Below are 25825 nucleotides of genomic sequence, written 5' to 3'. Positions count from 1 at the left end.
ATTTGTCAAACTAAATTGTTTTTAAATTGGATTATTTAATTATCTCACATTAAAACCAACTAAGGCATTGCGTACAGCATAGGAGCTGGTAGGGCTGGTACATTGGGAAGCATGATTCTTAGGCCTCGTTCAAGGTGCTGGCTTCGGCGGGCGGGCGTGCTGACGTGCGTGCTGCCGTGAGCAACAAAGTATTCAAATTGAATACTTGTTGTCAGGGTAGCTACTGCCCTGCCTCCGAAGCCAGGAGTTGCCGCTGACGACAGCTACAGTAAACGAAAATTTCGTTTACTGCAGCTGAAGCAGCGTCACAGGGACCAAGGCAGCCAATGAAATCATTCTTCAGAATGATTTCAAGGCTGCAACACCTCATCCCTGCTCTCTGTCTGTGGCCGGGAGGATTAGGATGTGACGTCAAAGACACGCCCACTGAACGACAGAACGCCCAGGCTGTCGGCAGGGGATGATCGGACGTCTCCTACACCAGCAACGCGCGCACTCGCGGACGCGCGCCCTCCATATGCCAAAGCAGGCACCCTGAACGAGCCCTTACAGATCAATGTGTTGGGAATGTTGTGCCAAAGGAGGACAACCCCTGCTGTGTTTTCTTCAGCACAAAGATAGCCCCAATGATAGGATAATGTCAACAGCCACTGTTTACCTCAGTTGAACTTAATGTAGGAGTTTATTCCATATAGCTTATTAGAAATAGTGATAAGTTTGTTACTCCAAGAATTTTTTGTTGTTGCCTGTATTGAACCTAAAAATGAATTAAGGCTGCAAACACAAAAGTTGCCGTCCAAAATAAGACTACGTGCAAACAATACCGTGCACCCTATAACTGGAACAACCTACCAGAGACTCTCACATCCACCACCAGTTTAAGTTCTTTCAAATCTAAGGCTGTCTCACATTTTAATCTGGTCTGTAACTGTTTCATACGCCCATAATATATATTATCTTTAACTGTGCATGCAATGTCTTATATATAATGTATACCCTGTTCATTTATGTAACTGTACTTGTAACCATGTATTATTTGTCTTACTCTGTGCCCAGGACATACTTGAAAACGAGAGGTAACTCTCAATGTATTACTTCCTGGTAAAACATTATATAAATAAATAAAATAAATAAATAAATAAACAATACAAGTAATGTTTTTAATGGGCAAAAATCTCTTCAAAATCAGACTTATACAGTGAACAGGAGCAAAGAGTGAAGATGTCAAATAAACATAAAAATAAAACGCCAAGTGTCTCCACATATTTTTCGCCGGGTCCGCGGCCGTCCCGGCGAAAATGAAGCCTCACAAGATGGCGGTTCCGAGTGTATACCTGAAGAGCCCTTTGAGGTCACGGTGATAGAGGGAGGCGGATTGAGGGGGGAGATCAATCGAGAATACATGGAGGGGTTATTCTCCAGAATGAGAAGGGGGTTCCAGGAGGACCTAGCCTCAGCAATTAAAGAGGTGAGGTCGGAGCTGCACTCCCTTACAGAGCGCACAGATACGCTAGAACACAAGATAGAGGAGGTGGCAGGAGCACAATCCTCCATGGAAGATGATATGAGCCGGATGGGGTTCGAAATCAGAGCACTGAAGGATCAAATTGAAGACCAGGAAAATAGAGACAGGAGGCAAAACCTCCGTATCCGGAACGTTCCTGAAAATGTTTTAATGGAGGCCTTGGTGCCATATCTTAACGATCTCTTTATAACAATAGCCCCAGAACTAGCTCAAAAGGACATTGAAATAGATCGAGCACACAGGGCGCCTGGACCAAAATCCCCGGATCCAGGGAGAATAAGAGATATCCTGGTAAGGTTCCACTCTTACACTGTTAAGGAGAAAATCCTAAATGCCAGCAGGCAAAAAAGTGACATAACTTTTCGAAGTGCCCAACTCCAGATCTTCAGTGACCTCTCCAGGGCCACGATAGAGCGCAGAAGGGAAATGCGTCCAATTACGGAAACGCTGAGGAGCCACAATATACGCTATCGTTGGGGCTTTCCCTTCAAGTTAATCGTATCCATCAATGGCAAATTCCACTCAATTACTTATCCAGAAGACGCACCACGCTTCCTTAAGGATATAGGCCTGCCCCCAACGGCGGTCGCAGAGGAGGAGCAGGAGGCGGATGTGGACTCGGTGCAAACGGGGAACAGGCGAGCATCTGTTCGAATTGCCTTCAGGAATAACTCCAGGCCTGGAGGTTGGCAGGGGAGGGGGGAGAGGTTTGGAGACCCCACGCTGCGTTGAATTGTGAAGACACGAACGACTAGGCGCCAAAATCCTACTAAAAGAATGAGAGTCCAACACATGAAGAAACCAGGTCTGGCGTATAGGAAGCAATGGTGGACAATGAGGGTCAATTTCGGGGTTGGGGTAATAGGCTGAATATTTTAAGTCACATATATGTTGAAGAGTTAAGTACGTTTATAAGATGTTAATTTGTTTAAAGTTAAAAAAAAAAAGAAAAAAGAAAAAACTGCAATCTGACCTTTGATGTCCCCCCCCCCCCCTACTTATTAAGGATTGCACAGATGCCTCCTAGGACCTGGAGACAGGGAAAATAATATGTATGCTAGAAAAAGTTAAAGTGCCTTTATTAACTAGTTTATGTACATAACTGGTAGAAATGAAGCACGAAAGGAGGGCTCGGAGTCCTCTCTCAAGGAGCCGCTGCGAGGGCGCACAGGAAGTTCTCCAAAGAGCAATAAGCTCTTACCTTCGGCCACTAGGGCACCGGAGGATCCAATGTTAGGGCTCTTCAAAAGCCCATCTGTTTCCTTTCCTATCTTCTCACTCTATCTCCTGTCCTCTACCCCTCTCCCTCCTTCCCTCCCCATCCCAGACCTAAGCTGCCTTGGGAAAGCGGCCGAGTCAAGGGTCTCCAATCCAACAGCCATGAAATGACTAATACAACAACATTAAAACTTATATCCATGAACGTGAAAGGTTTAAACTCAGTGGGGAAACGAAGATTAGCTCTGCAGGAACTGAATAAGCTCAAAGGAGATATCCTTTTCCTGCAAGAGACACATTTCAATTCTATTTCACCCCCCAACACTTTTAATAACACGTATCCTCAGGCGTACTACGCATCAAGCTGCAAGAAGAAGAGAGGAGTGGCCATTTTATTTCGTAGTAACACTCCTTTTGCGATAGATAAATCCGTTGCAGACCCGGAGGGAAGATATTTAATCCTCTTGGGTTCTCTTTCAGGGGTGCCGATCACCATGGTGAACATCTATGCACCAAATGAAAACCAGGTTCCTTTCCTCGAGACAGTGTTGGAGATAGTAAGTAGACACAATCACACATCAGTAATACTTGCAGGTGATTTTAATATGATCAGTTCCCCGGAACATGATAGAGCCAATGCTCATGGCACAGTCCCACCTAAGACTACTATCCTTAATGCTAAGAAATTTAAGGAAATAATGAAAGATTTCCCACTGTTTGATATCTGGAGGTCCCAACACCAGGGACAGAGAGATTACTCCTTCTTCTCAACCCCACATCAGACCTACTCGAGGATTGACTATTTTCTAGGTACCAGGGATGTTCTCCAGGCGTCCTCCCAGTCGAATATTGGCTCAATTTCTTGGTCTGACCATGCCCCCATCGAAATGGAGCTCTCTTTGCCTTTTATAAAGAATTCCAGCTATAAATGGAAACTAAATGATTCCCTGTTAAATTCCCCAGAAATAGTGAGCACATTTACTCAAAAAATAGTAGAATACTTTGACCTAAACAAGGGGTCAGTCGAGTCTCCGATCACGCTGTGGGAAGCCCATAAGGCATCTATTCGAGGCTCTCTCATTTCTCTAGCGTCATATAAAAAGAAAAAAAAGCAAAAAGAATATAAAGAATTAATGGACAAGGTCCAGGCTCTGGAGACTCAACATAAATCCAAGCCTACTAAAAAAATATATAAGACCCTAGTTGAAACAAGGACTGAATTTAAAAGAGTCCAATTAGAGGAGGTAGAGCGGGCACTTCGATGGACGAATCAACGTTACTACGATAAAGGAAACAAGGCAGACCGGTTATTGGCCAATAAATTAAGAGGTCAAAGGGTCAAAACCCAAATTACAGCAATCCGAACCAAATCTGGTCTCAAAACATTCAAAGAAAGCGAGATTGCCCAAGAATTCTCAGAATATTATACGAAACTCTATAATTTAAATCCCTCCCAAAATACTCAGTCGGGTTGACGACCATCTTAAAGTACTTAGAGGAATGCAACCTTCCGGCCCTTCCAGAAAAAACTATCTCACAATTAAATGAGAAAATAACGTCCAAAGAACTATTTGAAGTAATAAAACAATTAAAAATAAATAAGACTCCAGGGCCAGACGGGTTCTCAAACCAATATTACAAGAAGTTTAAGGCCGTGCTGGCTCCGCACCGAGTAGAAGTTTTCAATGCATTTATGGGGGGTGAAGATGTCCCGGCCTCTATGTCTACAGCCAACCTGGCAATAATTCACAAAGAAGGTAGAGACCCACTGCAATGTGGCAATTATAGGCCGATATCTCTCCTAAATTCTGATCTAAAAATATATAGTAAGATTTTAGCAAACAGACTAAACCCGATTCTTCCGAGCTTGATTCATAAAGACCAGGTTGGATTTATTTCGGGCAGACAAGCTTCAGATAATACTCGGAAAATAATAAACATTGTGGACCACGTGCATCTCTCAGGTACAAGAGCATTTTTGTTGAGCTTGGATGCCGAAAAAGCATTCGATAGAATTAGGTGGGACTTTTTAGACCAAACATTGATTAAATTCGGCTTCAGGGGCCCCTTCTTAGAGGGGATCAGAGCTCTGTACAAAAACCCAACAGCGGTTGTAAAACTCCCGGGAGGAGACTCAAGTCCCATAAAAATTAAGAATGGTACAAGGCAGGGTTGTCCCTTGTCCCCACTTCTGTTTGCATTGTCGATTGAACCACTCGCGGCCACAATTAGAAATGACGATGATATAAAAGGGATTGTTATTGGAGCGCGAGAATACAAGATATCTCTTTTTGCAGATGATATCATTTTGTCATTGTCGTCCCCAATGACGACTCTGCCTAACCTCCAGTCACAGATGGAAAAATTTGGCCGGGTATCAGGGTATAAAATTAACAGCGATAAATCTGAAGCCCTGAACCTATCACTTCTCGCCTCCGAGGTAAAACTATTGCAAATTAATTTTAGTTATAAATGGAGCCCTAACAACATTAAATACCTAGGGATCAGAATCGCAAATTCTTATGCTGCCTTATTTAAATATAATTTCCCCCCCTTATTTACAGAAATTAAAAAAAACCTACAGTGCTGGAACAAGTACCACATTTCATGGCTCGGAAGAGTGACATCTGTTAAGATGAACATCATTCCCAGGCTACTGTACGTCTTCCAGACCCTCCCGGTCTGTGTTCCGCTGGCAGACCTCAAAAGCATTCAAAATAGTATTTTCCAATTCATCTGGAAGGACAAAAAGCCGCGGGTGGCTAGATTGGTAATGTTGGCACCACGGGAGTGTGGAGGTCTGGGAGTACCAGATATAATTAATTATTATCAAGCGACCCACCTAAAACAAGCGATAGTTTGGAACAACGATCCAGTGTCTTGCGGCTGGTTGGAAATTGAGTCCTCCTGTGTTGCTCCCCTCTCACTCGGGGCAATACTTTGGTCCGGAGGGGGAGAGAAGATAATATCGGACAGAACAGGCCTGGGAGCAATGAGATGCACGTGGAAAATTTGGACAAAAACAAGAAATAAATATAAACTGACGTCTTCCCCCTCCATACTCACTCCCATTTTTGGTAACCCTGAATTCCCTCCGGGTTGTGTCCCAGGGAACCTTAAAGCATTTAGTTTGGCTAACATGAAATCAGCAAGAGATCTAATAGACAAAGGGACTCTTATTCCGTTACTTGATTTACAGGAGAAATGCCTCCCCATGAAACTCCCACTTTATGGTTATCTTCAGATCAGACACTTTCTCCTAACAATTTCCCAAACATCCAAATTTGAAGGTCCAACTTCTTTTGAAAAGATGTGTATGGTGGGCACATACCGGAAGGGTCTGATCTCAGATTTACGCGGGGCTAGCACGGTCCAGGAGTCCCGTCAACCACAATTATATGTTGAAATGGGCTGAAGACCTCAATCTTGATATAGACAGAGATGAATGGGAGGATATTTGGGAAGCAGCAGCCAAAACTTCTATTTGCACTACTACTAAGGAAAATATATATAAGATTCTATTTCAATGGTACTTAATCCCGAGTAGGCTGTGCCGGATCTTCCCTGGCCAGTCTGACCTCTGTTGGAGGGGGTGCGGCCAGAGAGGAGATCTGGTGCATATATGGTGGACATGCCCAAAGATCCAGACTTTCTGGAATATGATATGCTCATTGGTTGAGGAGACGGTAGGAGTTGAGGTCCGGATGGACCCGCTTATATGCCTACTCGCGAAACCCATCGAAGATATCTCTGTCCCTCTTAAAAAACTGGCCTCGTTCATCCTGACTGCGGCTCGCTGCTCAATAGCAGCTAATTGGAAAAAGATTAAACCCCCTTCTAAGCAAATGGTCCTTCGCAAGGTAAGCGAGGTCAAGCTTATGGAATACCTATCGGCGCTCCTGAAACAGAATATAGTACAATATGAGAAAGTTTGGGCACAGTGGCCTTATAATTAAAGAGATTAAAAATGAGATATGGATGCTTCAGTTGGACTCTGCATTAGACCACTAACCCCTCTAAGGGGGAGTTCATGTCTACTCAGGGTCTTTTGACAAGGTGGAGGGGAGGATAACTACACCCCTTCCATTAGCTCTCCCCGTTCCTATCCCCTCTCCCCCCCCTTCTTCTGTTCTTCTCTCTTCTCCCCCTCTTTCTCTCTGCCTATCCTTTACAGTACTAATATAAGGGGTTGGATCTAAGATCCTCCTAAAACTGTTAATTCTCCCGGACGGGATCTACATAGTAGAATCTAAATGCATAGGAGGTTACAAAATACTAGGGGCAGATCGCCTCTTCTCGATCAATCAACCTTGAGATGCTTCGGGTTGTTCACTTTTAAATGTATATGTTAATTAAGTTTACTGTCTATAAACAACCAAGTGATGTGAATGTACCCCTGTCAGAAAACAATAAAAATGTTTGAAACAAAAAAATCAGACTTGTCACAAAGTGTTCTGCTTCGCAAAGTTGCACCCCACAATGCTTTGCACAGCACTATGCAAGGCCTTATGGGGCACGACTTAGCGTCGATTGTCTGCTCTGCTTCAAAAGAAGCAGCCACTGTCCTTTAAGCTTCACAAGTGTCACCAGCAATTTTTCACTCCTCCCGAGCGAGTGGACGAGTTTTAGGAGCCCTGTCCAATTGTAACCTATTAAATACTGTTAAGCTCAATGTGGGACTGCACCTTTTCAATGTCCTTGCATTAATCAAGTCCATACTTATGCAATTCATAAATAAAATAAAAAAATAAATATGTATGGCTCCCTATATAAAATTACACCTCATGATTACGTTGTATAACAATACTCCAATAAGGACATACACATGCAAAGAAAACATGGCCACATATATAAACAATTTCAAAATAATACTGTGGCTGACAGATTAAACGCCTGTTATCTCTGATGGTTTAAAATAGTCCCAGACATCAGATCATGGCTCACACTAATATCACAGCCCATTCATTCTTCTGCAAGTTCCAACCTTACACTCTGCTGTACACGCTGACCTGGGGCAATAGTAAATGAGCGGATGTGTACGTCATAAAAATAAACATTTGTTAGGTTGCCTTTTTTCTTTGGACTTATCTGCAGTGTTTCTGGTGCGTAAGGATATTGCCCTTGTAAAGGAAGCAGACAAACTTCTGATGTTTGATGCTGGATCTAGTTATGTGTGAATGCACAACAGATTTAAAATATGGGCCATCAGTATATAACTGAGCCTTAAACATCAAATCTCTTTGGGGCAGGTACATGTACCTGAAAACGCCTATGTACAGTGATGCACATACCTACACACTATAATTTGACAAGAATATCTGCGTACAATGCAGCACTTGCTGCAGAGAATGGCGAAATGTTGCAGAAAAATGTAAAAATGTAATACAGTATAGTGGTTATGGCACAATAATACACTGGGCTATATAAGCCTGGTCTGGGAAAAAAAAAAAAAAAGGATTGCACCAGTTTCTTTTTATGCCTAAACAGAATATATTCCAATTGCAATTTAACATACTACACACAGAAATTGAATACTTTATTTGCTTTGAACAAATGCAACAAAAAATAATGACCTTGTTGAGTGCAAGCAAAATAATTTGGGCAACCTTCTGGCAAGAGAGTAAAATCAATGCGTGCCCTAATGAAAGTTGTTCTTCTGACTCCAGGCTTGTGAAAGATAAGCACATGCAGTGTGTGTGTGTGTGTGGTACACATTAAACATTCTCCGTGCAGCGTGCGTCAATATGCAGAATAACTAAGGCTGCGCTTATAGTACCGGTGACGTCGCGTCAAAACAAATGTATTGAATCCGTCGCGGGCGCCTATAGCAGGAGCGACGCGACGGCTTGTTTGCCATCGCTGGAAGTCAATGAAAATTGATTTTTCACCAACCGCAGCGTGACGTCAGCGGCCACGTGAGCGGCTCAGCCAATGAGGGCGAACCACTCAGCCAATGAGGGCGAACCACTCAGCCAATGAGGGCGAACCACTCAGCCAATGAGGGCGAACCACTCAGCCAATGAGGGCGAACCACTCAGCCAATGAGGGCGAACCACTCAGCCAATGAGGGCGAACCACTCAGCCAATGAGGGCGAACCACTCAGCCAATGAGGGCGAACCACTCAGCCAATGAGGGCGAACCACTCAGCCAATGAGGGCGAACCACTCAGCCAATGAGGGCGAACCACTCAGCCAATGAGGGTGAACCGCTCACGGCCACGCCCCCCAGTCACCGTCTCCTCTCTAACACTAAAAGATAAAAAAAATCGCTGCTATAACGGCGGCGGCGGCGGCATGGCCTTACAAACAACTCTTGAGTTCATTACCATGCAGCAGATTAGACATGGCCAATGTGCTGTACACCCTCTGGTGGCCGCAGGAGGAAATCTTTTAAGTTGTATTAAAATCCTGTACTGCACAGCACATTTTCACTCAACCCCAGGGGACGTGTTATTCATGCGAGATTTATTAAAATACTTTCAGTGAAGGCAATATTAAATAAAGCAGCATCAGGCCTGTATTCTTAATTAGATACATCATTTGTCGAAATACGACAATATATTTTATCCCCCCCCCCATATTCTTTAGGGCCAAGACATTGGTGAAAGTGATTATATCCAATTAAAAATGCAACCTTCGTGTCAGAGTCATTAATCTTGCTGTATATAGTGCACATTGTACTTATTTCTACAATAAGGAGGTTTGACCCTACATTCACCATGAATCCCAATCATTTTTTGCTGCATCTTTAATGTGATCAATATACTCCCAATGTGTGTCTGAAGTATTTTAGAAGAGTACTGCAAAAGCTGTTGCTCACAGGTAAAAAAAGTAACTGTCATTAATAAATACACAGATATCCAGCAAGCGCGCGCATGCGTGTGTCAAAATGAGTGCTACTGGGCATGGCCAATTGTATGAAACAAGAAACCAAGAAGTCCAGAACAACATCCAATGCAACAAAAATACACAGTGAAATACCTATATATCTCTTGAAAAAGGGTCATCTAGTTTAACTTAACCCTTTGGCCAAAGCCTATAAGCCTGCTAGCCACATCAAGGCATGACCAATTCGCAGGTCCCAACACTGATTAAAATTCTTATGTACCTCTATAATTAGAGGAAGGATGGTCCTGGCATTAGATCTGTCACAACCAGCTGCATGAAAAGAAAACCTGCTTACTTGGAAAGTGGGAAGGGGCGAGCTTTAAACCCTGGGAGGGAGGAGCCACTAACCTCCAAAAAGAGCTGAGACCAGCTGGACAAAGTTAACAAACACACAGATACCCAGCAAGCACCCAGTAATTAATAAATACATTAATACTATTTTTTAAAAAAATGAACACTAAAGTGACATTGTTTGTACTTAAAACAGGCGAGTATATTGGCACAAATTACCTAAAAGTCTGGACGCCGTGGCTGGCCGAGACAGACATACCGGGGGTAGATAGGTCCACGATATGGCAATGATAGAGATGAATGCGTTCTCCTCTGGGGTTAAGGCACAGGAATAGGCATACAGGACAAAGTAGAAATACCTGGGTTGTACTAAACAAAGCCCCATGGAGGGGCACAGGTGTTGCCGGGGATAAACCTGGCCCCTCAGGAAGCGATAAACTAGAAGACGCAGAGCTCCCAGCGGAACCAAGGCAGAAGGTCCCCCCCCCCTCTAATGCCCCTACCCCCCTCCTTCCTTCAGGTTTGTGAGTTGTGTCTGTTGGTTTGTCTCCCCAGTATGTCTTGTTGTCGTCTGTTGAAAGCAATGATACATGGACGATGGACACTGTTTTGCAAAGGTCTTTGACGGAAATGTATGCAATGTCTGGAGAACATGTGAACCATCAATAAAATACACGTCGGCCCATGTTCAATATAGTAAGAACCAGAGTAACACACAATTAACAATTCAGTAGCTTAGATTTTCTGTAATGAAGGCCAGTGCATTATTAAACGTGTGTCACTCCGCATTAGTGTCTTGCGAGGTCGCTAGCGACCTGGCCATTGATTGGTTCAGACAGTCACATGTGGCGACAGCCTCAAAAATCAAATTTGACCGGCTACCAAATTTTTGGTTGCGACGTCGCTTCCACTATAAGCGCTTGCGACGGCGACAATGCATTTGTTTTGGAGCGCCGTCGCAAGGCACTTTAAGCGCAGCCTTACATTGCATTGAACAGGCGGCTGTCTGGACCATATGCCTGCTCAAAATTGTGCACACATTTATTAAGGCTCAAAGTGACAAAAATGACATTTGTAATATACAGGTGTAGCCAATCTCACTGTTGCCTCAGGTAACATGTCCTGATATACTGTAACTCCGAATATCACAGCGTTTCTATAGGAATAAATGGCACTGCTAAAGCGGAATATCACAACATATCCCAATCACAGCCTATGACACCAGAGGGGAAAGTCTGCTATATCTGCTCCTCCAAGAGACAGCTCGTGCACACATTCACTTGAATGGGCTGTAAAATGTCTTCCAGTGCTGGAAAGTGTTTTAAGGAGTAGCACTGCTTAGTAAAAATAGCCATACGGGGCTCATGACCAGCCCTTTCACAGGGTCCACAAATCCCTATCCTGTGGATAGAATAGCAGGGGAACCAATGCTCTCATCAATCTTCCAGACAACTGCAAAAGACAGAAAACATCATCAGTAGCCCTAAGAGTCTAAATTGATAAAGTGCACCCGCACGAAACGCGTTGGTGCTTTTCATCTGCCATTCTTCTAAGAGCTTGCAAATAAATCAATATTGTTGTGTTTGCCCCGGGATATCTCATTTGCGACCATATTGCTGGCTGTGCTCTGTTTTCACCCTTTACTTCTAAGATTCTAAACCTTATTTATGTGAAAATGGCATTGTACAATATTTCGGTAAGGAACAACATCAAGATCAGAGACGCAGCATAAGAAAGGTCTTGCTTTTGCAGTGCACTTGGGCCAAGGCTTTAAGTACCTATTAATCTTCATCTATACAGCCACTGGCAAGACTTGAATGCACCGTTTTCATCTGCTAATGGTTAGAATGAAAAAAAAAAAACTTTTAGAAGGTTTATTTCTGGTCAATAAACAGCAGCTTTCCATTAGTGGAAAACAAAGGTTTACCAAAAATATTTATCAGGTTAACCCTTTTCATGCCAATGTAGTGCTGCAATACATTGCAGACACAGAAAGTAATAGGAATCTATCCAGGATCACACAGAGACACCCTTTTTTTTGCTTGGGAAGAAGACACCAAAACTGGTATAACATGGACACGTGATAAGGGAATTCTTCACGTTCTCTAGTGCCAAGTTTCAGTTACGCCACCTTTAACTGCTGCAAACTCCTTTGTAAATCATGTGTAGAGCAGTGTATGTGGGTAACTAGTTGTTTATACTTTTAATGTTACTATTTCATTTACATTTAGTAGTTCCAGACAAACTACTCAGGTTTGTTTCTGATCTACATAATTTAGCTTTCTGCGACAAGTGTTGTAACCTTTACACGGAGTAAAGTGACCAATACCCTCCATTGTACAGGAAATACAAAGATCACTTGTGAGCACATTCACATGTCTTAGACAGGTCTGCAACCCTGCTTTTTACCATTATCTTTTAGCATACAGCGCTTCCACTGCAGCCAGGGATTCTGGGAAATTACATGCAAATGATCTCTATGAAAACATCCATTTTAACCCCCCAAACAACATCCATTTTAACCTCCCAAACAATTAAGATTTCAACGGCTAGAAGAGATCTTTGAAAGTAAATGACAAAAAATGGTGATCCGCGCATATTGCTGCTTTTAATGGGCTAATCAGTCTAATTGAACAGTGGCATAGGAGGTAGAAAGGAAGGAATGGTCACTACTTCCTAGTGAACCAAAGCAAGTGTTTGATGAATAAAAAGTTCTTTATTACAAAAAGCTGGACATCATGCAAACAGCTCTGACGCGTTTCATCCCTTAGAAGGGACTTTATCAAAGAGTATTTTGTCTCCAATGCCAGAATCACAACTATACCTAAGGGGTTCTTCAGCTGCGCAAATTGTTCTATGTGTCAGTATGCATTGCCTGCAAAGTTTATTACATACTCAAAAGGGAAAAAGAAGTTTAACATCAAAAACTTTTTAAACTGTAACACATCCTATGTTGTTTACGTTCTCTCATGTGCGTGTGGCCACAGATATGTGGGTTGCACGATTAGATCGTTGAGACTCCGTATAGCCGAACATACTCGTTTAATAAAAAAACAGGATTTGACCCATCCGGTATCCAGGCATTTCTCCCAATGCCCAATGGGGGGCATTTGTAATTTTTCCTTCTCAGCCATCGAACATATACCCCATCACCCAAGGGGTGGCAATAGGGAGAATAGGCTAAACAAAAGAGAAATGTACTGGATATATATGCTCGATACTCTCCATCCATTTGGAATGAATTCAGACTGGGAATTGAAACATTTTCTTTCAGATTAACTGTTATTATTATATATTTGTTACACTTTATTGATTTTATCTTTGGTTCATATTCTTCAAACATACGTAATGATTTCTCTATATAATGTACTATATTATCTAGTTTATAATAATGGTCATGATTTATAAATTTATTAATATCTGCTATATATTTTTCCATGATAGTTATTCATTTTTTAAATATTATTGCTTATCATCATGTTTCTTGTTTTTAAACTCACATTGTCTTTTTTGTATATACACTGTTCATTGTATAAATATGCCTGTATGTTTCCTATCAGACTAGCTGAGGTTAATATGTTATACATCTGAGTCACCACTTACTATGATTGCTAGCTGCTGAGTCTAGTTCAAGAATGGTCCAATCAGATTTTGTTTGTTTGTATATATATGTGTCTGGCATTGGAGACAAAATACTCTTTGATAAAGTCCCTTCTAAGGGATGAAACGCGTCAGAGCTGTTTGCATGATGTCCATCTTTTTGTAATAAAGAACTTTTTATTCATCAAACACTTGCTTTGGTTCACTAGGAAGTAGTGACCATTCCTTCCTTTCTACCTCCTATGCCACGTTTTACGAATGGAGCACACAGGAGTCTCTATCGGTAGCAGGTGATTCACTTCATCCACGGAGGGGGCGGTATCCAGCTGACACACGCTGCAAGGCATCGCACACTGGCTCCCCGGTCTCCACACAGCTGATTGCCTTCTGGATGCGGCTCGAGGACGACCTGTGCGTGCATACGCACCATCACGTGGGTCCCCAGATCGGCGCGGCTGGTTGCAGGGACGCAGCTCCTGTTCCAACAACACCGGTGAGCGGAGGGGTGGGCTCGCAAGCCAGATAGCGGTGCAGCGATACCTTCTACCGGTGTGTCCCGCAAGAACGCCGTACACGTGGGATCTACAGCTATTGTGTACCCGGCAGCCGTGCATGGTTCAATACGGGACACCACTTCAGCATACTGCTTGGCTTCAGGGGTTGGTTCGGATACCAGTCGGGTAAGGTTAGCATTATTGGGACTTTTATGGGTCACAGCATATGTTACGGTGGTTGCATTTCCCTGTGCCCCTGGTCCACCTTTGCTTATTAACCCCCGACTGGTTTGTTTTATACCTATATAACCACCCTATATCTTACCATATACTTTTTCTAATTTATACCTGCTGGAGACTCCAATCCTAGATACACCTGGACAGTGATTGCACATCATTATATATGATTGTTTAGCATTGGAACTCAGGAGTTCACTCTCCATTTTTTTCTGCTAATTGAACAGTGAACCAGATATCAGATCAGGTTTTTAATACTATGCTAACCCATCAGCTGCTACCCCATTAGAATGTCTGTAATCTAGTCGTCTTAGTCAGTCAGTCTGGTCCTTCAGGACGAAGGTTCTCTGCTGATACCTAAACCAACCCATTCACTAGAAACCAGCAACCTACACTAAAGTAATACACTGCAGGTCACCACAGCAGTTACAATGCTCTGAATAATTATACTTGATCCCCTTATAATTGTAATGGTCAATAAAAAAAACTTCTGTAATTCTGCTAAAGTATGAAATAATTTCAACAGTTTTTATTTTTGGTGAAAAAGAAGAAAGTTTAGTGGACGGTTGCATGGATACAAAGTTTGTCCCTCCAAACAATAAGCCCAGATCCGATCAGAAAAAAAGGAACCATAGACATGCTATTGTTCCAAATCACTATAAAAAGATTCTCGTTTTTAGCTTCTTCCAAGGTTAAGCTACTCCTCCACAGCAACACACTCCTTTGTACACCACTGTCACCACAAGTTATCACCGTAGGCCCAGCCCTAAGGTATATGCCGCCCGTAAGCAAGCACTGTTAAGGTGCGCTTTTTCCTACCCCCGGTAGGAAGCAGGGGGTTTCTGGAGATGAACCCAGTTCATTTCAGCTCTGGGGACCCCCTGCTTCTTGAGATTCTTACCTTCTTAAGCTTTGCTGCTATCTCAAGTTTAAATGTCTCATCACATGGGCCAATGGGAAGCCGTGACATCATATGCGGCTTCCTATTGGCACGTGACCGGGGGTTTTAAACTTGAGCAGGAGATACTAGCACCCCCTAAAGGAGGCAAGTATCTCAGGAAGCAGGGGGACCCTGAAGCTGAAATGAATGGGGTTCCGCTCCAGAGACCCCCTGCTTCAATCCGATAGTAAAAAATAAATAAAAAGGAAAGCAGCAGTGCTTCTACTCTCTTCCTCTTGCCACCCGAGACCTGCCACCCCTTGGCGATGCCATACCTGCTTACCGCCTAGGAACGGGCCTGATAGCACCTAAGAGGGCCATATTCCCTTCCCGTCAGCATTAAACATTTCTACCACAAGAAGCCAATGCCATTCCAGAAGCTACGGGTGTAAGTTATCTACTGTTAGTCTAACGCATGTTTAAGTTACAAAATGTGTTTGCAAAAATAAAAAAAATAGATTCCTGCACTGCTAAAGTGACTGATTAATGTCTAATAACCTTCTGACATGTACGGCATATTCTGACTGATGCGGTCTGCAGCTGTACAGGTTTAAAGTCTCTGTGGTGACATAAATAAGTGAAACTTTGGCAACCACCAAACTGAAGCAAATCGGCAACACACCGCAACTAATGCAATAACTTCCAAGCCCAAGAGCTTGAACATTTGCAGATCCCCGGGGGGTGCTTCCAAATATTTTGTTTTTACATTTCTAACAATCGTTTAGCTAAAACATGCGAAGCGTTGCCAATCTAAAACCTATACTATTAAAAACAAACCCCAACTGTATCCTAACCAATTCCATCCTATCAAGCCAAGAAAATAATTGAGAATAACAAGAAAACCGCAGAAAGACTACTCTAAAGCTAAAATGTCAAAATAAAATTAGATAGCATGCCAGGTTAAGTGGCTCTAGGATGAAGTGTGTAGATTTGTATAGCCGGACAAACTAACTTTCTGAATTATAGGATAGATAAATATACTACAATTCAGAAAGTTTGTTTGGACACACACGGTGTTCACAATAAGAGGCAGTGTATTTACTTTAATCATGTCCGTACATATTGGAGTGTGGGCACCCGCATTGGTAGCTGAACCAGTAATTTATTACACCACTTTAAAATAGACCCTCTTCTCCTGCAAAACTGCACAACACCTGTACATAAAAGATGTCCAAGGACTGTTCTGGGAGACACTTACCAAGTTTGACTGTTACAGACTCCAGATCTGCTAGGAAGACGGGTACTTGTTGCAGCTGTTCCTGCAGCTCTACCAGACTACTTCTCTTTTTCTCCCAATGAGCTGATAACACCACGACCTCACTGTCCACCTGCTGAAACATGTCAATCCACAAAACTTATTATACAGTATATCAAAGTGTACCAGAAAACCTCAGTGATTATACCACAGGTCACACAGGCCGATGCCATTGGGGATGGCATGTAGCACTCCATAGGCATCTAATTGTTATGTTTACATTTGGGGATGGAAGAATATGTACACTACTAGAAACCATAGCCACTGTGTAGAGGGAGAAGTTTTATTTAATTTTTAAGCAGAGCTTGTTTGTGCGTTTATTATTAAATGTTATGGGGGGTTGGGGAGGGGGGGGGGGGAGAAAGAACCATTAAAAGCATAACAAAGATCCTCAAAATATTAATGCTTAGTTTTCTACAAAACTGGATGTTTAGATATTGGGAAAAAGCTTTCAATAACCAGCATTCCACAAGATGCCTTCACGCTACAAACACTGGTTTGGTCAAAATATAAAAGGACTACGCCACCTAGTGGTGAAAGGAATAGCTGCACTTTGAGAATGACTGAAATCTGTAATAAATACAGTACATGATTCCAGAAGATTTCATTTATTTATTTTTTACACGGGAAACACGTTACACAGCACATGACTCTGCAGCAGCTAGTAACATGCATGTAAAATTACTTTCCCAGCAATTACTGCTACTGACTTAGCTCTAAACCACATATGCACGCAGAGAATCCAAGTAGATTGTTACAGGGCAGCTATTGACCAGCCGCAAAAAGTGGACCATATACAATATTTAGGAACACCAAGATCATCTAAAAATCAATAGGGACGTGGAATAGAGCAAATTAAAGGCTCTACATCAGGGACGCTGGCATAACTGCTGTTCCTTCAGAGGTAGAGCAAGCAGGGGCAGTGTTCATTGCTCTGGGAGGCATGTTGCTGGTCTTAGATCTTGTTTCATGCACATCAACTATTCAATGAAATCTTCAAGTAAGATCGCACTTAAAACTAAGTATCGGTAAGGTCCCAAAGTCAATTACATAAGAGTAACATAAAGGTAGAACAGATGATATTAATGGTATATAAAAAGAAAAGATATTTCTGCTGTTTGTTGTTTGTTTTTTTCCCCCAAAGACAATCTGCAACTTTCTCTCACAGCAGATTTGCCACAAGAGAAGGAAATGGGATAGCTGAGCGAGGCAGCACTGACTGGCAAGAGAAAACCTCTCTCCTTGAACCAGACAACTACAGAGGTGACGCATCTTCCCAAACAGCAGCCAAAAATCACTGTGCAAATTATACAGTACATGCTGGTTTCTGTGCATATCATACAAATCTATTAGGAAGATCATCATTTTCAGGAGGAGGGTTTAATATATAAGTAAAAAAGTAACAAAAAGGCATAGCAATAGAGGCAGCCCAGGCATGCAAACAGAGGCAGCCCAGATTCTGCTCGTTGATTACATCCCTATATCAACAAATAATAAACAGCAATTCCGATCCAAAGCTCTCCTTTAGGAAACATTGGACGACCGATATTGGAGAAGTTTTGGAAATGAAGTGAGAGGATATTTGTGTTGGAGTTAGCCACCTCCTCAATCAGCGCTCTTATTAAAGAAAATGGCTAAAAAGCAATGTTCCGTTAGTACCTCTACCCCACTCACCTACACAAAATTTACAAAACATACTCTCCGCTCTGCTTCAGTGGACACAAGGTGGTGGGCTCAATTTATCATACTTGGTATGAGTGCCCTGGGGTCACCTCTATTTGGAAGCAAACCTACACTCTCATATACGATATACTAGGTTAACGGGTGGCACCAAACCCATGGCAGGCCCTTATTGATAAGCCCCAAGATGCACTACCCAAACATGCTCTCAAACTGATTAAACATATACTCACAGCAACTAGATATTGCACTGTAGGCTTCGGCAAAAAAGTGACAATTACGAAGGCGTAAAATAGAACATGGCACATTTTATTGATGGAGAAGGTAACAGTGTTTCTTAATGACAAGATAGCCAAGTTCGGGTGTGTCTGGGATCCATGGCTTGTGAAGAGGGGTCCTCGAGAATTCGATGTGTGATAACACACACACACGGAATTCAATCTGAACGAATGAACCCCTACAGTGTACATCTGCGTTGCCCCAAAGGCGGACAGCCTTTGGCACAGCTGAAGGGCAGCTAAAGGGTGTGAGCCGTTTGCTGCCAGTTGGTGATGTTAAAGCTCCTCTATTTCAATCTAAACTCACAAGCCCTTTATCCCCTGTACCCAATTTTTCAACTCTATCTGTCCATGACAGGTCTGTGAATTGATGGTATAACCTCCATCTCTCTCTTTTTTTTTTTTTAAACATATTTTTATTAAGGTTTTTCAAATATGAATGGGAAGGAGAGGGGTACAGGGAGAAAATTGGGAGGGGAACCATTTTGTAACAAAATTCTTACAACCAACAGTCACATTACATCACGTACAACATTTTATGCTCTCCTCACTCCCAGATTCTCTTTTCTATTAAAATCATATCCTTATCCCACATCTCAGGGATCCCAAACTCTATCAAACTTTCTTGTGGTATGGTTCAGAAATGAGGTAAGTTTCTCCATTAGCTGGACATCATTAACCCTTCTGGAGGGCGGAAGTCACTGGTGGGATTCACATTTTTTAGCAACAGATTCTCTCTCACCAAGGGGGGGGGAGAAGAGGAGAGAGAGCCGGGAGGGGGGAGAGAGAGAGCCGGGGGGGAGGAGGGGGGAGAGAGAGAGCCGGGGGGGAGGAGGGGGAAGAGAGAGCCGGGGGGGAGGGCAGAGAGAGATCAGGGGGGGAGGGCAGAGAGAGATCAGGGGGGGGAGGGCAGAGAGAGATCAGGGAGGGAGGGCAGAGAGAGACCAGTGGGGGCAGAGTCCCTCTCACATCTCCCCCAGCCCCTCTCACATCTCCCCCAGCCCCTCTCACATCTCTCCCAGCCCCTCTCACACCTCCCCCAGTTCCTCTCACATCTCCCCCAGCCACTCTCAAATATCTCTCATGTCTCTCCCTCCTCCAGGCCTCCCTGGCTGCACACAGACGGGGGGAGATGGTATGCAGCGGCAGAGCAGTCACTTCAGTCAGAGCAGGATGTGAGGAGCTCTAGCTGCAGGCCCCGGAAGTCCCGGGTCAGACAGCTAGATGGCGCACCTCCCCTGCAGTCCTGCTCTGCTCTGAAACCAGAGATTCTACTGCCGGTTAATGCACCGGTTACAAAATTCCAGTAACAGGTTCGCACGAACCGGTGCGAACCGGCTGAATCCCACCACTGGCGGAAGTGTCTTCTTCCACGCTGCTGCTGCAGCACATCTAGCCTCCGTTAGGATAGGCAAAATCAATTTAACTGTATAGTGGTTCACATCCTCCATGGGTTTAGCCAGAATAATTAAAACCAGGTCTAATTGCATCTTGAAATCCATCGTATCTTCAATCAATTTCAAAACGGTCCTCCAATATATATATATATATATACATACACATACACATACACAGTGTTCGACAAACCTATACATTTGCTCGCCCCGGGCGAGTGGATTTAACCCCCAGGCGAGTAAATATTGGCCCAAGCAGCACACGTTTGGTACTAGGTAGCGAGTAGATTTTTTTTGTGTGGCGAGTAGATTTTTTGGTGATTTGTCAACGTGTGTGTGTGTGTGTTTTATATATATATATATACAGTGCTCGACAAATAATGTTAACCTGTCGCCCGTTGCGAGTGGATTTAGGCAGCTGGCGACCCGTGCTGCAGCTCAATGAATTCCCCTGCTTTTTTATTTTTTATTTTAAATAAATAAATAAATAATCCCCCTCCCTGATTGGGTTAAAAAAAAGTTTAAAAAAATGGCGGCAAATCCTGTGGTCCCGGCGTGCGTGCACAGGGCAAGCAGAGTGTCCTGCCATTTGCGCTGCCTGTTCCCCCCAGCAACCCAGAATCCACCGCATCCCTCCCCCCCCACGTGGGACGGAGGGAGAAGCCCAAACCAAGCCCCGCGCGCAACCCAGCCCCCCCCCTCCGCTCCCCAAGTGGGACGGAGGGGGAAGCCCAAACCAAGCCCCGCGCGCAACCCAGCCCCCCCCCCTCCGCTCCCCACGTGGGACGGAGGGGGAAACCCAAAACAAGCGCCGCACGCGATCCAGCCCCCACACCCTCCCCCCTCCGCTCCCCACGTGGGACGGAGGGGGAAGCCCAAAACAAGCGCGCGATCCAGCCCCCCCGCACCCTCCGCTCCCCATGTGGGACGGAGGGGGAAGTGCAAACCCAGCTTCCCCCGTGCGCGCCTCCTGCTGGGACCTGCTCCTGCTCCTGCTGGGACCTGCTCCTGCTCCTGCTGGGACCTGCTCCTGCTCCTGCTGGGACCTGCTCCTGCTGGGACCTGCTCCTGCTGGGACCTGCTCCTGCTCCTGCTGGGACCTGCTCCTGCTCCTGCTGGGACCTGCTGCTGCTGCTCCTGCTGGGACCTGCTGCTGCTGCTGCTGGGACCTGCTGCTGCTGCTGCTGCTGGGACCTGCTGCTGCTGCTGCTGGGACCTGCTGCTGCTGCTGAGGCCCACGCTGCGCTGTGTGTCCCATGTCTTGGAGAGGGCCCACTGCCGTGCGGAGACCCCACTGCTGCCACGTGTGACCCGGTGAGTGTGTGAGTGACAGACTGAGTGTCTGTCAGTGTGCCTGTGTGTCTGTCAGTGTGCCTGTGTGTCTGTCAGTGTGCCTGTGTGTCTGTCAGTGTGCCTGTGTGTCTGTCAGTGTGCCTGTGTGTCTGTCAGTGTGCCTGTGTGTCTGTCAGTGTGCCTGTGTGTCTGTCAGTGTGCCTGTGTGTCTGTCAGTGTGCCTGTGTGTCTGTCAGTGTGCCTGTGTGTCTGTCAGTGTGCCTGTGTGTCTGTCAGTGTGCCTGTGTGTCTGTCAGTGTGCCTGTGTGTCTGTCAGTGTGCCTGTGTGTCTGTCAGTGTGCCTGTGTGTCTGTCAGTGTGCCTGTGTGTCTGTCAGTGTGCCTGTGTGTCTGTCAGTGTGCCTGTCAGTGTGCCTGTGTGCCTGTGTGTGTGTGTGTGTGTCTGTCAGTGTGCCTGTGTGTCTGTCAGTGTGTCTGTGAGTGTGCCTGTGAGTGTGCCTGTGTGCCTGTGAGTGTGCCTGTGTGTCTGTGAGTGTGCCTGTGTGTCTGTGAGTGTGCCTGTGTGTCTGTGAGTGTGCCTGTGTGTCTGTGAGTGTGCCTGTGTGTCTGTGAGTGTGCCTGTGTGTCTGTGAGTGTGCCTGTGTGTCTGTGAGTGTGCCTGTGTGTCTGTCAGTGTGGCTGTGTGTCTGTCAGTGTGGCTGTGTGTCTGTGAGTGTGCCTGTGTGTCTGTGAGTCTGTGAGTGTGCCTGTCAGTGTGCCTGTGTGTGTGTGTGTCTGTCAGTGTGCCTGTGTGTCTGTGAGTGTGTCTGTGAGTGTGCCTGTGTGTCTGTGAGTGTGCCTGTGTGTCTGAGTGTGCCTGTGTGTCTGAGTGTGCCTGTGTGTCTGTCAGTGTGCCTGTGTGTCTGTCAGTGTGCCTGTGTGTCTGTCAGTGTGCCTGTGTGTCTGTCAGTGTGCCTGTCAGTGTGCCTGTGTGCCTGTGTGTGTGTGTGTCTGTCAGTGTGCCTGTGTGTCTGTGAGTGTGTCTGTGAGTGTGCCTGTGTGTCTGTGAGTGTGCCTGTGAGTGTGCCTGTGTGTCTGTCAGTGTGCCTGTGTGTCTGTGAGTGTGCCTGTGTGTCTGTGAGTGTGCCTGTGTGTCTGTGAGTGTGCCTGTGTGTCTGTGAGTGTGCCTGTGTGTCTGTGAGTGTGGCTGTGTGTCTGTCAGTGTGGCTGTGTGTCTGTCAGTGTGGCTGTGTGTCTGTGAGTGTGCCTGTGTGTCTGTGAGTCTGTGAGTGTGCCTGTCAGTGTGCCTGTGTGTGTGTGTGTCTGTCAGTGTGCCTGTGTGTCTGTGAGTGTGTCTGTGAGTGTGTCTGTGAGTGTGCCTGTGTGTCTGTGAGTGTGCCTGTGTGTCTGAGTGTGCCTGTGTGTCTGTCAGTGTGTCTGTGAGTGTGCCTGTGTGTCTGTCAGTGTGCCTGTGTGTCTGTCAGTGTGCCTGTCAGTGTGCCTGTGTGTCTGTGAGTGTGTCTGTGAGTGTGCCTGTGAGTGTGCCTGTGTGCCTGTGAGTGTGCCTGTGTGTCTGTGAGTGTGCATGTGTGTCTGTGAGTGTGCCTGTGTGTCTGTGTGTCTGTGAGTGTGCCTGTGTGTCTGTGAGTGTGCCTGTGTGTCTGTGAGTGTGCCTGTGTGTCTGTCAGTGTGGCTGTGTGTCTGTCAGTGTGGCTGTGTGTCTGTGAGTGTGCCTGTGTGTCTGTGAGTCTGTGAGTGTGCCTGTCAGTGTGCCTGTGTGTGTGTGTGTCTGTCAGTGTGCCTGTGTGTCTGTGAGTGTGTCTGTGAGTGTGCCTGTGTGCCTGTGTGTCTGAGTGTGCCTGTGTGTCTGAGTGTGCCTGTGTGCCTGTGTGTCTGTCAGTGTGCCTGTGTGTCTGTCAGTGTGCCTGTGTGCCTGTCAGTGTGCCTGTGTGCCTGTGTGTGTGTGTGTCTGTCAGTGTGCCTGTGTGTCTGTGAGTGTGTCTGTGAGTGTGCCTGTGTGTCTGTGAGTGTGCCTGTGAGTGTGCCTGTGTGTCTGTCAGTGTGCCTGTGTGTCTGTGAGTGTGCCTGTGTGTCTGTGAGTGTGCCTGTGTGTCTGTGAGTGTGCCTGTGTGTCTGTGAGTGTGGCTGTGTGTCTGTCAGTGTGGCTGTGTGTCTGTCAGTGTGGCTGTGTGTCTGTGAGTGTGCCTGTGTGTCTGTGAGTCTGTGAGTGTGCCTGTCAGTGTGCCTGTGTGTGTGTGTGTCTGTCAGTGTGCCTGTGTGTCTGTGAGTGTGTCTGTGAGTGTGTCTGTGAGTGTGCCTGTGTGTCTGTGAGTGTGCCTGTGTGTCTGAGTGTGCCTGTGTGTCTGTCAGTGTGTCTGTGAGTGTGCCTGTGTGTCTGTGAGTCTGTGAGTGTGCCTGTCAGTGTGCCTGTGTGTGTGTGTGTCTGTCAGTGTGCCTGTGTGTCTGTGAGTGTGTCTGTGAGTGTGTCTGTGAGTGTGCCTGTGTGTCTGTGAGTGTGCCTGTGTGTCTGAGTGTGCCTGTGTGTCTGTCAGTGTGTCTGTGAGTGTGCCTGTGTGTCTGTCAGTGTGCCTGTCAGTGTGCCTGTGTGCCTGTGTGTGTGTGTGTGTCTGTCAGTGTGCCTGTGTGTCTGTGAGTGTGTCTGTGAGTGTGCCTGTGTGTCTGTGAGTGTGCCTGTGAGTGTGCCTGTGTGTCTGTCAGTGTGCCTGTGTGTCTGTGAGTGTGCCTGTGAGTGTGCCTGTGTGTCTGTGAGTGTGCCTGTGTGTCTGTGAGTGTGCCTGTGTGTCTGTGAGTGTGCCTGTGTGTCTGTGAGTGTGCCTGTGTGTCTGTGAGTGTGCCTGTGTGTCTGTGAGTGTGCCTGTGTGTCTGAGTGTGCCTGTGTGTCTGTGAGTGTGCCTGTGAGTGTGCCTATGTGTCTGTGAGTGTGCCTGTGTGTCTGTGAGTGTGCCTGTGTGTGTGTGAGTGTGCCTGTGAGTGTGTCTGTGTGTCTGTCAGTGTGTCTGTGTGTCTGTCAGTGTGGCTGTGTGTCTGTGAGTGTGCCTGTCAGTGTGCCTGTGTGTCTGTGAGTGTGTCTGTGAGTGTGTCTGTGAGTGTGTCTGTGAGTGTGTCTGTGAGTGTGTCTGTGAGTGTGTCTGTGAGTGTGTCTGTGAGTGTGTCTGTGAGTGTGTCTGTGAGTGTGTCTGTGAGTGTGTCTGTGAGTGTGTCTGTGAGTGTGTCTGTGAGTGTGCCTGTGAGTGTGCCTGTGAGTGTGCCTGTGTGTCTGTCAGTGTGCCTGTATGTCTGTGAGTGTGCCTGTGTGCCTGTGAGTGTGCCTGTGAGTGTGCCTGTGTGTCTGAGTGTGCCTGTGTGTCTGTGAGTGTGCCTGTGTGCCTGTGTGTCTGTGAGTGTGCCTGTGTGTCTGAGTGTGCCTGTGTGTCTGTGAGTGTGCCTGTGTGTCTGTGAGTGTGCCTGTGTGTCTGTGAGTGTGCCTGTGTGTCTGTCAGTGTGCCTGTGTGTCTGTCAGTGTGCCTGTGTGTCTGTCAGTGTGCCTGTGTGTCTGTCAGTGTGCCTGTGTGTCTGTCAGTGTGCCTGTGAGTGTGCCTGTGTGTCTGTGAGTGTGCCTGTGTGTCTGTGAGTGTGCCTGTGTGTCTGTGAGTGTGTCTGTGAGTGTGCCTGTGTGCCTGTGTGTCTGTGAGTGTGCCTGTGTGCCTGTGTGTCTGTGAGTGTGCCTATGTGTCTGTGAGTGTGCCTGTGTGCCTGTGAGTGTGCCTGTGTGCCTGTGTGTCTGTGAGTGTGCCTGTGTGTCTGTGAGTGTGCCTGTGTGCCTGTGTGTCTGTCAGTGTGCCTGTGTGTCTGTGAGTGTGCCTGTCAGTGTGCCTGTGTGTGTGTGTGTCTGTCAGTGTGCCTGTGTGTCTGTGAGTGTGCCTGTGTGTCTGTGAGTGTGCCTGTCAGTGTGCCTGTGTGCCTGTGTGTGTGTGTGTGTGTGTCTGTCAGTGTGCCTGTGTGTCTGTGAGTCTGTGAGTGTGTCTGTCAGTGTGCCTGTGTGTCTGTGAGTCTGTGAGTGTGTCTGTGAGTGTGCCTGTGTGTCTGTGAGTGTGCCTGTGTGTCTGTGAGTGTGCCTGTGTGTGTGTGTGCCTGTGTGTGTGTGTGCCTGTCAGTGTGCCTGTGTGTGTCTGTCAGTGTGCCTGTGAGTGTGCCTGTGTGTCTGTGAGTGTGCCTGTGTGTCTGTGAGTGTGCCTGTGTGTCTGTGAGTGTGCCTGTGTGTCTGTGAGTGTGCCTGTGTGTCTGTGAGTGTGCCTGTGTGTCTGTGAGTGTGCCTGTGTGTCTGTGAGTGTGCCTGTGTGTCTGTGAGTGTGCCTATGTGTCTGTGAGTGTGCCTGTGTGTCTGTGAGTGTGCCTGTCAGTGTGCCTGTGTGTGTGTGAGTGTGCCTGTGAGTGTGCCTGTGTGCCTGTGTGCCTGTGAGTGTGCCTGTGTGTCTGTGAGTGTGCCTGTGTGTCTGTGAGTGTGCCTGTGTGTCTGTCAGTGTGTCTGTCAGTGTGCCTGTGTGTCTGTCAGTGTGCCTGTGTGTCTGTGAGTGTGCCTGTGTGTCTGTGAGTGTGCCTGTGTGTCTGTGAGTGTGCCTGTGTGTCTGTGAGTGTGCCTGTGTGCCTGTGTGTGTGTGTGTGTGTCTGTCAGTGTGCCTGTGTGTCTGTGAGTCTGTGAGTGTGTCTGTGAGTGTGCCTGTGTGTCTGTCAGTGTGCCTGTGAGTGTGCCTGTG

The 25825-nt window shown here is 46.0% G+C and overlaps 1 protein-coding gene across 1 annotated transcript in view; it reads right to left on the bottom strand.

Annotated features, from left to right (window-relative positions):
* Nucleotides 1-25825, bottom strand: part of DTNBP1 (dystrobrevin binding protein 1) — a 216737-nt gene that overhangs the window by 147303 nt on the left and 43609 nt on the right. Inside the window, exon 5 of the mRNA XM_075585658.1 lies at nt 16392-16524. Within this exon, the coding sequence (XP_075441773.1) occupies nt 16392-16524 (133 nt within the window). The remainder of the gene's footprint in view (nt 1-16391; nt 16525-25825) is intronic.

Source organism: Ascaphus truei, chromosome 2 (assembly GCF_040206685.1).
Source record: "Ascaphus truei isolate aAscTru1 chromosome 2, aAscTru1.hap1, whole genome shotgun sequence".
NCBI classification, from domain to species: domain Eukaryota; kingdom Metazoa; phylum Chordata; class Amphibia; order Anura; family Ascaphidae; genus Ascaphus; species Ascaphus truei.
Note: the sequence above shows the minus strand (reverse complement) of the source record. Positions and strands in the feature narration are given on the sequence as shown.